General features: G+C 28.8%; 2 protein-coding genes across 4 annotated transcripts in view; one reads left to right on the plus strand and one right to left on the minus strand.

Annotated features, from left to right (window-relative positions):
* Nucleotides 1-4,839, plus strand: part of LOC100160212 (BTB/POZ domain-containing protein 10) — a 6,355-nt gene extending 1,516 nt beyond the window's left edge. For all 3 annotated transcript variants that reach the window (XM_001951347.4, XM_008182425.3, XM_016802463.2), the window contains exons 4-8: nt 1,904-2,137; nt 2,202-2,416; nt 2,468-2,665; nt 3,915-4,162; nt 4,417-4,839. In XM_001951347.4, coding sequence (XP_001951382.1) covers nt 1,904-2,137; nt 2,202-2,416; nt 2,468-2,665; nt 3,915-4,162; nt 4,417-4,638 — 1,117 coding nt within the window. In that variant the 3' untranslated portion in view covers nt 4,639-4,839. The remainder of the gene's footprint in view (nt 1-1,903; nt 2,138-2,201; nt 2,417-2,467; nt 2,666-3,914; nt 4,163-4,416) is intronic.
* LOC100169088 (vacuolar protein sorting-associated protein 28 homolog) lies at nt 4,837-6,470 on the minus strand. Its single transcript, NM_001246095.2, is given in 2 exon segments — nt 4,837-5,130; nt 5,868-6,470. Coding segments are annotated over 2 exon segments (648 nt in total). The 5' UTR covers nt 6,275-6,470; the 3' UTR covers nt 4,837-4,889.
* Between the last annotated feature and the right edge of the window lie 7,837 nt (nt 6,471-14,307).

A 14,307-nucleotide genomic window follows, 5' to 3' on the forward strand; every position in this document is an offset into this window, starting at 1 on the left:
TCATAATGAATAATATAAATACAAAAATATCATATTTTTTCAATATTTTTATTCTTGGGTATCATAACTGAAAAAAAATGTATATTCCAAATCACCTCGATCATTCCCTAGTAAACTTGTTGATCAATCATAATCTGTTTTCAAAATTGAAATCTGTCAAACCAAATACTTCCAGTTTTGTCGAGCTTTTTAGTCTGTCATTTTTTTTTTCATCTGCTGTAGCCCCCTTAACAGGGAAAATTATGATAACAAAAATGTATCAGCTATCATCATAGGCTAATGTAATATATTATGACTTAGTATGTAGTATTGTGGGTTTTTAGGTACTTGTCTGTTATCACCCAGCCGCAGCGCGGTACTAATTCATGTTGCCTTCAGAATTTTATCCTCTGCTGTATACAATATTAATTTATTTTCCACAATCCTAAATTAAATAATAAATTTTGTTTTAATATTTGATTGATATCTTTATAATTTGTAATAGTTAACCAAAAATAAATGTATTATTGGCATTAAGGTGGGGCAATAACAGACTAGTACTATTTTTATTAACTACCAACTATCTATCTTTTTAACATTATAATATGTTTTGTGTTTTAAAAATTCATCAGACCTACTTTAATAATTTATTCTAATTGAAAAAAAAAACCTTCATAATTCACTGCTATCCACAAAATATAATTTTTTAGTTTTAATCAAGGCTTAAAAACGCTTCCAAAAAATGAGGTACTCGAATTTTAGAAAACCAGTAACCACTTGTTGTTATATTTTGATATAAGGATAATTGATAACTGTTGCTCTCAGTATTGTAAAGTACTCGAGTAAAAGTATTTCAATACATTTTAAGTACCCAAATACAAATTTTAAATACTTTTGAAAAATTTACTTCTACAAAGTATATTAAATATTTTCTCAAATCCGAGGTTAAAATCAAACTAATTTTGTAATACTTTTTTTAAGTAAATTAGTGTAAGAAAATTAGTATCCGTATCTGTACTTGAATACTTTTAAAAAATGTCTTTTACAAGATTGGTTGCTCTAAAGGTATTTCAAATTTTATATTAAAACTATTGGTTAGGTATTTGTTTTGATCATCTAGTACTGGTTTACAATGTCAATATTATATAATTTTTAGTTGTTTTTCAGTTGGTTTTCATTAACCATGATTTTTCATTACAAATTATGAGTAATACGTATCTTGAGGAAATTAATATAAAATTAAATAATTACTAAAAAACCAAAATAAATAAATCTAATTCTCATCAGAGGTTTCACTGTATATACTTAATTTTGTCAAAGATTAAAATCTGCAATATTGATGAAAATAATCTAAAAATAACTAAAAAAAAAAAAAATATCAACATTTATATTATATAATATATGAATATTAAAGGTTTTTACCTTAACCCCCGTTAATAAAAAAAAACAGTAATTTTAATTAAAACTGTTCATTAAATTGATTGGGTTTAGGTAATAGGTTAGGGTCGTAAATAACTTGCTTATTGTTTATATCATAAATTATATTTAATTAAATTACTGGTAACATATACAGTCAAATCCGCTTAATTGGGACACATCGGGTGGTGGGTGACCTATTTGTCCCCATTATCCCGACTGTCCCGATTAACCGAAGAATTTCACATACAATAAATTTATTCGGGACTGTCATTAATGTCCCCATTAAGCAGGTGTCCCCTTTAAGCGGATTCTACTGTAATCACTTGTTTTCAGTACCTTTACCGGTTTTTTTTACAACTATTTACTAAAACTGAATTTAATATAATCTTAAAACTTCTTTATTCAATCCTATGTGTCCTTTGTATAAATAATTATTTATTATTCTTTAATGACTTTAATCAAATGTTATAAAACATATATTTGATGTATAAATTATTTCTAATAGAAAAGCAATGCCCAGATTTTCTTGCTCAATGAATTCTATGAAAAGTCTGATGAATCAAAACACAACTACTTCAGGTTCGTCCTATCCAAGTACTTCAGGTTCAGGCCATTTAACTAGCTCTAGAAATAACAATATTGCTAGTAAAGAGGAAAGAGTTACTCTTATTGTAGATAACACTAGATTTATTGTTGATCCTGCTATATTCATTGCCCATTCAAATACAATGCTTGGAAGGTAATAACCAATGAACAATAAATGTATGTTGTAAAATATGTTTTAATAATTTACTTTTTGACAGAATGTTTAGTTCTAACGAATATACAAATAAGAATGAACGTGGGGAATATGTGGTAGCAGAAGGTGTCTCTGCAAATGTATTTAGGTGTATTTTGGAGTATTATAAGGGTAATGTAATGCGCTGCCCATCTTCAATTTCTGTACAAGAGCTACGAGAAGCTTGTGATTATTTGTTAATACCATTTGACGCTAAAACAGTCAAATGTCAAAATTTAAGTAAGTAATGTATTTAAGAAAATTGTAGAAACTAAAATTTGGTTATTGTAGGAGGATTATTACATGAGCTGTCAAATGAAGGAGCTCGTTGTCAGTTTGAAGTATTTTTAGAAGATCTAATATTACCTTTAATGGTTAATTCTGCTCAACGAGGAGATCGTGAATGTCATGTAGTTGTCTTACTTGATGACGATATAGTAGATTGGGATGAAGAATATCCACCTCAAATGGGAGAAGAATATTCACAAAGTAAAAACCAATACATTAAATTCATATAGAAAATATTTCAAACTTAAAATGATTTTGTACTAAAATCAGTCATAACATGCTAATAAGTAATAACAAGACATGTTCAAATAAAATTAGTTTTTAATTATTATATTTATAAACTAATATAATACTTTAAAAGTCTAAACTGTATGTCTGTACTATAGATTTAGTGTTAAGCTTGAACAATTTTTAGGTTCTGAGCTAAGTTAAGCGTGATGAATGTATTAATCATGAATTTTTTTGGTATGTCTATAGACACGTTTATAGTAGAAAATATGCTTTGACTTTCGACTTGAAAATCTTTTCTGGTAGGAAAATCCAGTGCTTTGTAAAGCAAAAATGAAAAATTCCCAATTCCCGGTACTTTTCAAGATAACTGAAAAAACAGGAATACTTGAAATACCATGAAATAACAGTTTTCAAGAAAATTTATATTGCAGTTTTGTTGTAACTCTGAGACCGGATATTTTCCCCAAATATTCTAGTCTATACAAACATAATTTTAAAAATATTTTGGTTCTTTTTATACTATTTAGGTAGTTTAATTTGTTGATACAATGTAGAAAATTGTTTATGTTTTTGGTTAAATAAGTTGACATTTTAATATAAAGTTCCTCATAAATTGTTCGAATACCAATTAAAAAATATTGAATATAAATATCCATAATATTTTTACGTTTAAATTAAAAATTTTACAAAATTTATCGATATCACCAAAATTTCCAAAATAGTTTGTACTTTAAATTTTTTAGTTTTTTTTTTTAGTGTTGATTAAAATGTTTAGGTTTGGTCAAAGTAAGGTTCCTAACTTAAGTTTGTTATAATTAAAAACTATTAACGAGGACTTGAAATATTTATGTTAATTGTTATACTTTAGTACTTTACTATAGCTACGACAAAATCAAAATGTTTAGATAGCAATCGCTTAATTATAAAACTATTATATAATTCATACCATATTAATAATGGTAAAATAAATCACTATAATAGCTACATAAATGATAAATATATGATAAAATTTACTTAGTAATATGGGTTGACAGAAACTTCACACAAAATTGTTTTCGTATCCAATAATTTATTATTGAATTCAAATTCAACAAGTCCATTACAGTGATCAGTGACCTACTCAATGATGAGGTACACTTGACTCCTACTGAATAGTCTAACTGTTACCTAATTTCCCACTTTTTACTATAACATTCAAATTTATAAATTTTTATTTCAGCTGTAAATAGCACTGCTTTATATAGATTCTTCAAATACATTGAAAATAGAGATGTTGCCAAACAAGTAATGAAAGAACGTGGTCTTAAAAAGATTCGTCTAGGCATTGAAGGTTACCCAACTTATAAAGAAAAAGTCAAAAAAAGAGCTGGTGGTCGTAAAGATGTGATTTATAATTATGTCCAAAGACCTTTTATCCATATGTCATGGGAAAAAGAAGAAGCTAAGAGTCGTCATGTAGATTTCCAAGTAAATTTTTGTCTATCATCAATAATCTATATATTAAAAAATATTGCTCCTATTTTTATTCCAATGGATAAACTTAAGTAACTTTTTACCGAATTAAAGAGGAATTAAATTTCTTATTGTAGGTATATTAATATTTTATTTTAATATCATAATATAATATTAAAATATTGAGATATTAACCCATTAATTCCATTTGTTAATTACTAATTAATTAATTCAATCTATTATAAAAATGTATATATTTTATTATTCAGTGCTTAAAGTCAAAGTCTGTGACTAACTTAGCAGAAGCGACTGCTGATCCTGTTTTGGAATTAGATGCTAGAGGTAATCCTATGGGTGCTGTGGCCATAGATCCAGACATTCGAGTGGTATATGATGGTCATGATCAAGATGATGGAGCTGTAGACTCTCCTCCTCCTCCCTCAGTTTCAGAAGCTGAACAAAATGAAGAGTCTCAACCCAATGATCAGTAATATACAATGGAATTTATGTATAGGTACCATATATTTTTTATTGTTACTGAACAATCAATCAAGTGGTGATTTTCTTTTTTTCAACAAGCATTTTACTACTATTATTATTAATAAATGCATCTTTTTCTAATGTCGTATATAATTATAATCAATTTATTATCATTTGTATTCTTATAAATAAAGATTATTCAAATATTCTGATGTTATTCGTGTATTTGGTTATAACTTAAAATATTTACTAATAAATTTGCCTAAGATGACTGATGAAGCAACTTGTTGAATGCATTGTAAGATGATTCGAGATCAAAAATCAATTGTCTCACTTGAGTTTCATTTAATTCATCTGATGCGTTCATAGATGATAGAGAACTTAGCCAGTCAGATACTTTTTGTTTTCCTTCAAAATCAGCTGGCAACATGCTAAGCCTGTTCATGGTATCCATTAAATCCCGAAGGTCAGGTTGAAGTTCATCCATTGCTTTAATATCCAATCTGTAATTTTTTTAATGTATTAATTTTTAATTTACATATTACATAATATTATAAAATAATAGAACACTAGAAATAGATATGTGAGAGCGGTTGTCTATGAAACGTTATACAATAATTTGACTAATGTTTTTTAACAGGCAGGCACTATTAGAAATTGTAATCAAAATAATGAGAAACATTTAACTTTTAGCAAATACATATATATGTATTAAAATTACCCACTCTGTATAGAATGGGTAAAAATTATATGTGGGCAATAGAAACCATGAATTACATGTTCAAAACAATCAAGCCAAAAAAAATAATTAAAGTACTATATATTATGTACAATATACTAATTTATGTTGCATAAGTGTATGCAGAGATTATTAGTAGGGTGTCAACAATTTTAATATAAGTATTCAGGTATAAACAACAGTTCTTTTCCAACTGTTTAAGAAAGGCAGATTGGCTATAATTTATTTTTAACCACTATAAAAAATTTACTGCAATAAAGTATACAACCTTCCCTAACTATACCGTACATACTAACTACTAAGTGGTTAAAAATACAAACAAAAACGGTGTTCCTAAATTATTTTCAATTCAAAAACCAATACCTCATTGAGATATTTTTTAAATGTATTACCGACGACCTATCTAATTTTAATAATTTTGTTTTTAAATAAATTACCTACTTATCAACAGACGAAACATTTAAATATTAAGATAATATGTTATTATATTCTGATACAAACCTAAGCTTATCCATAATGGTTATAAATAAAGACACAATATCCGCAATGCATTTACTGGTATTGCCTTTATCATCTTTAATTGTAATTGGCCGATCTTCTTTAATACGCTCTATTGCTGCTGGACAGTCTAATTTGTATTTTTTTACAAATGACTCAACCGATGGAAAATCATCACCCTGTATTTGTTTAAAAGAAGCTTTGCACTGAACGAGCAGTTTTGAGCAGGCGGCAGTATACTCTTTGGGCGTAACACAATCACGTATATATGCTTTTTCCAAATGCTGTAATGTGTTGACTAGTGCATAGAAGTCAGCCATATTATCATACTTTTCCCGTTCACGAGCGTTGCGAAATAGTCTTACTTCCTCTAGTAGTTCGGGACGATTAGCATCTTGGGAATCCATCATATTTTTTCTTTTCTACTAAATATAGGTAACCCGTTTACCAAAAAAATATATTGAGGTGCAAAAAATACAAAATTAATAAACACCGATATTATTACATGCTATTATTATTAGTTATAATGTAATGTAAAAATATGAAAATAAAAAAAATGTTTTGTTGTTATGTGCACCGAGTACGGACTACGGGTGCCTATACACTGCCGTAAAAAATTAATATTATTTATTTTGTGAATTATTCAAGAAAACACAATAGTAAATCACAATCATTGAATCACGTCATCGAATTAGATATAATAATATTAATAACATACAACAGTGATAATATTATCAAAACTACGTCTTCATTATCAACTTATGCATGCATATATTAGTTGCAACTATGCTAACTCGAATATAAACAACTCGAACAGTCGAACCATAGACATATTAATAATACATATACATATTTATATGTCTATGAGTCGAACACGCAACTACGCAAGTCAAAACCATAGATAATAGCTATATTATATTATAGTATAATAGGTTTGTTCCGGCATAGTGTTGCAAACTTTAATATTAAAATTAAAATTATTTTATTTATTTATTTTAAATTATAAGCTCTCTAGTCGCTGCTACTATATAGCTTAAAACAATGCTGATACTACAGATTACAGATTACCACAGCTGCAGCCATAGAAAAGAGATTAAGATCGTCACCATTCATGATCATGGGATCAGGGATAGGCAACTGGCGGCCCGCGGGCCATATGCGGCCCAAGTACCTTTTTTATCTGGCCCGCGCTACATTTTCAAATTACTTCATATAATTTTATTATACTATTATTTTCGTGTTTTGTAGTAATTATTTTAAAAATGTCCGATAAAAAGCATAAAAAATAAATTTTGAAGGACCTTTTTTGCTTTCTCCTATGCACTGCGGCCCGCTAAATTTTAAAGTACTTAAAAGTGGCCCGCTAGTTACTTTGAGTTGCCCATCCCTGATCTATATAATATATTATAGATGGACATTAGCAAGAATTATAAAAAAAAAACATGTATAGCACTGTGGTACGAAAGTACGATACTACGATATAAACTACACAGCAAAAAGCTCTACCAATTTTAAATGTTTGATTTATTTACAAATATTATTATTATTAACTGCAGATAAAATGTATATCAGTATATCACAAAAACGTGCAAAATACAAATATAAAATAATATAACATTTTTTAGATTCTTAGCGGAGCGATTAATTTATTGATTTTGTATGTGTGTTATTAATTTTTTTTGTGGAAATGTTCACTGTATAAGTAGCCGAAATAATGCTTCGATTTTCAACTTCAATATATTTTTTGGTAGGAAAATTAGTTGAACTGATACTTTTAACAAGTTAAAATAGAAAATTCTCAGTAGTTTTCTAAAGAGTCGGGGGAAAAAAATAAGGTAAAACGGAAATTCTTATACAACACCCAAAAAGGTATAAGTAGTAAGTACCTAACAAAAAAATAACCTTTCAACAAACGATTAAATTGAGAACCTGCAGGAAGCACCTTTAGTTGGAGGCTAAGAAGAAATTAATCAGTATTCAGTAATCACTAAAGAAATAATTATTGAAAATAATCCAAACTCAAAATGAAACAATTACAAAGTTAAAAGATCAGTTATTTGATATACTCACAGATTTTATATCTGTGGATATACCTATTAAAAAAGAGCCGTAATCTTTATGTTTTGGAAGATGGTTCATTTTCAGTGATTCATTCATTCATTCATTGAACACCTTTTAAATCATGTTAGTGTACGTTTTAATCGCATTATGAAATAGAATTTCTTAAAACCGCTTATATGCTACTATAGTCTGTAAGTGAACATAAACATACAGACATACTAGTGCACTAAACACACATACAGACATACACCTACTAGTGCACTAGTATGTCTGTATGTTTATGATACTACATATAAAGATTGGTTAAAGCTAAATAGTAAAAAAGTCATTAAAATGTTAAAACGTTCGGGGTGCACTTGCCACTTGGTAGACAACAGGAATGGTACAATTTTACGAAGGTGTCTATCCCTTGAAGCCAAATTAAAGAGTGATGATGAATCGTCGTTGTTCAACAATAAAGTTTCATAATAAATGTACCTTATAATTTTAATTGGGCCCAGTTTACACTTAAGTCTAGTATTGACTAAAATTACAATATACCTGTATTTTAGACCACCCCTCCATACAAAGAAATACGTACAAATATAATATTAAACATGATTACATTTTTTAAACACAAACTTAAACCGAGCTCGAAGTTAAGACAATTCGTTGTATACCTACTCCTTTTCAAAAGAGAACATACCGCTTTCGCGCATGTCGAATGATTCGGTTGGTGCGTCGAGAACCACGTGATCACGCTAACAATGGGAAATTGGTGGAGGACGCCCGTCACAACCGGTATGTTTTCTTTTGAAACAGAGTATATAGTTGGAAACATTCAGTGTTTGGCAAGTTCCTTATAAAAAGGAATTCGCTCCGTTCCTCGTTCTTTTTTTTAAAAAAAGGAATTCGTTCCGTTCCCTGTTCCTTAAAAAATAAAAGAATTCGTTCATTTGTCGTTCCTTTGGAAAATGAACGAGTTCCTTTTTTAGTTCCAAATAAAATAAAAATTCTTACTTAATCATTAATGTTTTTTTTTTTCATATGCATACTTCTTTAATTTTTAATTCTAAGTATAATAGGTATACAAGTAGGTACATATTTTATAATTCTATTTTGAGGTTTTCTTCAAAATTAAATTGTTGGCCAACGTATATCGATTGTCCTTAACGTCGATACTAATTAACAATATACATTATACACTTTAAAAAAATCCATCTTAATTTCAATTATTTACATACTTATCTGTATAAATTATTGGAACTAGAAAGGAACGGACAATTTTGTTATTTTTCCTTGAAAAAAAGAACTAGTTCATTTTCTCGTTCTTTTTTTATAAAAAGAAATTCGTTCATCGTGCTGGTTTTTAAAAAGGAATTCGTTCCAGGAATCCGTTCCTTCCAAACACTGGAAACATTAGGGTTCAAATTGTATTCAGCATGTGCTTTCTTTTTTTGTATAAGGATATCTTTTAATTCACCATTATACCTTGAGGAACCCAAGATGTTCGAAATTCGCATTTTGACACAAATTTTAAAATACATAAATGGAAAGCATCAAACAGTTTGTTGATTACTATTTCTAAATTCTAAATCAAGTTCCTATAACTGGGATTTGGGAACTGTAGATATTCACAATTTTGTTTAATTTAAAATTATAAAAATATGAATTTTAAAACCCGTTTATTTTCAAAATATTCCTGGATGTTTTCCTTGGGTTCATTTAGTTAAAAATCATTAAAATTTTTAGTAAAATCCTTGCATATTTTATACAAATATTCAATTTCTTCATCGTTACGTTTCATGTTTGTAATAAATAGGGGCTGAGAATTGGTGACAAATTGTTGGCGTATCAAAGGAAATCGGAATACAAAAGAAAACCTACACGATTGAGAATAAAATACTTTTTCATTTTAAGCTATATTATACAAAAATATTTATTTAAATAATTATAATAATTCAAAATATATAACATATCAAAAAAATAACATGATTTCATAAATCTGTTTGATAATAATAATAATAATAATAATAAAATCAAAATATAGTATGAATTTAAAAAAATGTGATTGAACGCTGTTATTATTTCTATGACAATTTTGGAATTGTATCTTAATTTATTAGGTATCTTATGTTTTTAAATGTTTAAAACGTTGGAATTTTATTGCTCCGGAACTAATTTATTAATCGATAATATTGTCGATAAGCTGGGCTCAGCTCACAAGTTACGGCTCGGGTCTGGTATCATAATAAGTGGTGTAATAATACGCGAAAATAATAAATTACAAAATTTCGGCCACGTGAATGTGGCAACATCGTATAAAATATTCTATGCTCAATTTTGTTGCGCTCAATCGTGCTTTACCGCAAATAGGGGGGGGGTCTTTAGGGGATAAGCCACCCAAAAATGTCCATAGCCCCCCACATTAACTACATTTTGTTTTAAGCTTATTCAATATTATAAAAGTAAGGCTTTAGTCGCCCAAATGGCCAAATCCCAAATCATTGACCAAAGTTGTATAATATAATCAATAGGTAGTGACTTAGTTTGAAGATGAACTGAGAGGAGTGAGTAGAGACAGAAAATATGAGTCACGGCATAAAAATAATTTCAAAATGTTACCATTTTTCTTATAACATTTTGCCACGAATTTGGTGGTTGTTAAATTTTCTCCGTATAATCCCAATTAAAAATTGGAGGAATGTAACAAATTTACTATTATCATTAGAAATATTTTCTAAAACTGAAAATGTCTAACTAGTAATTATGTAATTATGTAATTATGTAATTATGTAATTATGTAGTAGTACGGGTCAACGCACTTGACGGGTAGGAAGTTCTCTATTATTGTTCTGTGCTATTAGGAACCTATATTTTTTCAGACTGCAGCTATATTTATGTTATCTTACTATAGAATGATTGGAAGAATATACATTTATAATATATTTATATGTACAATATAATGCATTCTTTCAACATCTTTGTTGGTCTGGTAATCGTAATTTGAGATTTTAATTATGGGGGCTTTTTTTTAAAAAAACGCGATGCCAATAAATATTCTATGACTTTTAATCTTTATTAAAAAAAATTCTTCGATTAATATCATATATTCATACTCGTAAAAATTAGCTAAGTACTAGAAATGGTAAAATTAGATTAAAATAATAAATTGGGCCGAAGTTGAACGATTCACATGTAGGTAGGGTGTCTGGGTGTACAGTGTAAGCTGTAAAGTGGGGCACTATAGATATTATATAGATTATGCCTTATTAGTCGTGGAGAGGAGTGATGTAAGCAAGGTTCTAGAAACGATAAGATAAACTCAATCGAGAAGAAAAGAAAAAACTGTCAATATATAAATGATAAAATTAAAATAAATATATAATACTATTAATATAATATATAAATAGTAACAGATATTAGTCGTGGGAATATTGAATATTAACCATAGAGAAAAAAAAATATTTTTTCTGCCTAGCTAACAACGTCTTGACTAGGGGGTCTATTTTTGAATAGACACTTACTATGTATATAGGGTATTAATAATTATTGAAAGTTATATAATATTATAAAACATATTATAATAATATTATACATAATGTAGGCGATTTTTAATGTTATGCGTATATATGGGTGGGTGGTTAAGTTGCTTAAATATCTGCCCTCATGGATACTATATTCGTGACGCCACTGGGCGGTAGAACAATTAATTGTACATTTGTACTATACATAAAATTATTTACATATTATACAGTCATATAGACAATTTATTATATAATATCAATATATTGCAGGTTAGGTAAGTCTTTAAAGTTCCAGCTACCAAGTTTTAAATATATAATGATCATAAATGATAATTGATTAGTAAAAGCAGTGGTGTCATTTCAGTTTTTGAGAGGGGGGGCCAAAATTTTTGACCGGCCCAAAATAAAACTAAAAAAAAAAGCTCGCTAACATTTACATTACATTACATTACAATATTGCACTTTTATCTCAATACAAATACCCTCCTTATACATAGTTGTATACTTACTAGTTAGTATCAAAGGTTAATATCATAAGCATACAGGTAAATAACCCATTTTTTTGAGGGATAACAATAGGTAACTAAATAATTAATACATATATATAGAGGTTACTTAAATATATTACCTGTTAGCTACTATATAGAGGCCCAAAACTAGCCCATACCCGGCCTGACAGCGGCCTGCTAATGACAAGGGGGGAATGCCCACCCTGCTCCCACCAAATGACGCCACTGAATAAAAGAAAAAGAATACTTGGTTAATAATGATTAACATTATGGAACTAGGGAGCCAACGTGGAGTTAAGTTAAGTTAGGGTTGGATGTTTTAGTATACTAGTGACATGCACTATGCAGTGGCGCACAAATGATATTGGAATTAGTTTGGGGTTGATGCGGCTGATTTTTTGACATAACTATTTGATCATTAATAAATCAATTTTAATTTTTCATTCAATTTTTCATTCAAAATTTCATTATGAGATCATTATATTAATAATATATTTTGTTATTTTACAGTACTTATAATTTATTGTCCTTCATTTACAATTTCTTCCGATATATTTTGACGATGTTGTCTCATTTTTTCGATATCATCCAAAGCTGTACCACTGCAGAATCCGTGTAGGGGGGATGCCGGGGACTTCGGGGCATTTGTTAGACCTCAAATTCGGTTTTAGCGACCCCGAAAAACCCCGGGAAACCCGCCTTAACCCAGAGAAACCCTTCGTACCTGTACTTCCTCGGAGATGACTTTGCACACCCGTCATCGCCGACCTCAAGGTCCGGGTCCTAAAATGACAACGGATTATTGCGTGTATTGTCATCCAAGAATAAGGTCTATACCAATTTTCAGAATTTTTCATCGTCAAAAAGTGCCTTAAATCGAGCGCGCAAGATTTGATTACAGACAGACAAACAGACGTGTAAGCGAACTTAAAAAAAGTGTGTAAAAAATATAATTTATGGTTATCGTTTTATACCTTTATCTAAGTTAAATATTGAGAAAAGGTATAATGAAGGGGATCTATGATCCCTTCCCAAACTATTTTACCATAACTTTGGTAATGTAAATGAGAAGAGGAAGCGGGAATACTGAATATACATTATATAATATAAATATTATATCTACCCATATGGCTATACATAATTAATATATTATTAATTTTTTTATGTATGAATTTAATATTTTAATATTATATTTATATATACTTTACAGATTACACAATAATTTTAGCAACTAAAATCCAAAGCGACATTATTCGACCAACACGTCAAAGCTAAACGGTATAATATTATATATGTAAAATACATAATATTTTATCAGTTGGAAATTCAATACACACATATTATATGTAGTTCGTCTTTATAGCACCCGACCACCGCCGCTACTTATCGATTATACTTTCTCACGCTCTCGAGTGGTTATGACTTATGATATTTTTAGTTTTTACCTGTGTAAAACTGTAGAAGCGTAATAGCGTTAATTCAAAATGATTTGCCGGTTATTTAAGTCTGATATAGTAACTTCCTTGGTAAAAATCGTATATAGTTATATCATTAAACAGAGCTAGATCGTACCATGCCACAGGGATTTGTTTACGATAAGCATACTAAGCGATTTAAAAATATGTATCACGAGACCGTACAGGAATGTGGCGCCAAACGTATACCATTAGCGAAGTATACCAACCGCACGTGTTGAGGAAAAATCCCATGAAAATCAGTTCACATTATTGACGATCTAAATAATAAATATAATGATCGTAATTTTAGATACATAACGTATAACATTGTAACGTAGAAATATAAATTGTTTATATAGGTATATTCTGTTTAGATTATATCCTATATCTTATAAATATTTTCACGGGAGTGTAATTTATATTGTGTATATAGGCATGTCTTAAATTATTACGGGACGGAATTTATTATTTAAGTCTATGACGATAATAATACAATCGCTCCGCAAGGCGCAAACATTAATTTTGGTGCATTTCTATATTGTTTTTAAATATTATATTATCTTCCAAATGTTGCATATTTTTCGTGAATTAATACTACATGACGTGTATAAGATATTAAAATATACAATTACATAAATTTAAAATTGAGATCACAACCATTGATCTTCACTTTAAGTCTATACCATAGATAAGTATGATATAATGGTCTATACGCTATACCTTTTTTCGTAATATTAAATATTTTTATTTTGTAGTTTAGACGGCATAGATACCGAGAAGATAACTGATAAATAAAAATAATAATGGAAAAGTGGAAAATGAAAAATAAAACAAGAATACCAAGGTAACAAGAAAACTTCACAGAATTCGAATTTTACCCGTGGTTGTCCGTCGAATCGGAAGGCGTTCG

Source organism: Acyrthosiphon pisum, chromosome A2, assembly GCF_005508785.2.
Source record: "Acyrthosiphon pisum isolate AL4f chromosome A2, pea_aphid_22Mar2018_4r6ur, whole genome shotgun sequence".
Taxonomy (NCBI): Eukaryota; Metazoa; Arthropoda; class Insecta; order Hemiptera; family Aphididae; genus Acyrthosiphon; species Acyrthosiphon pisum.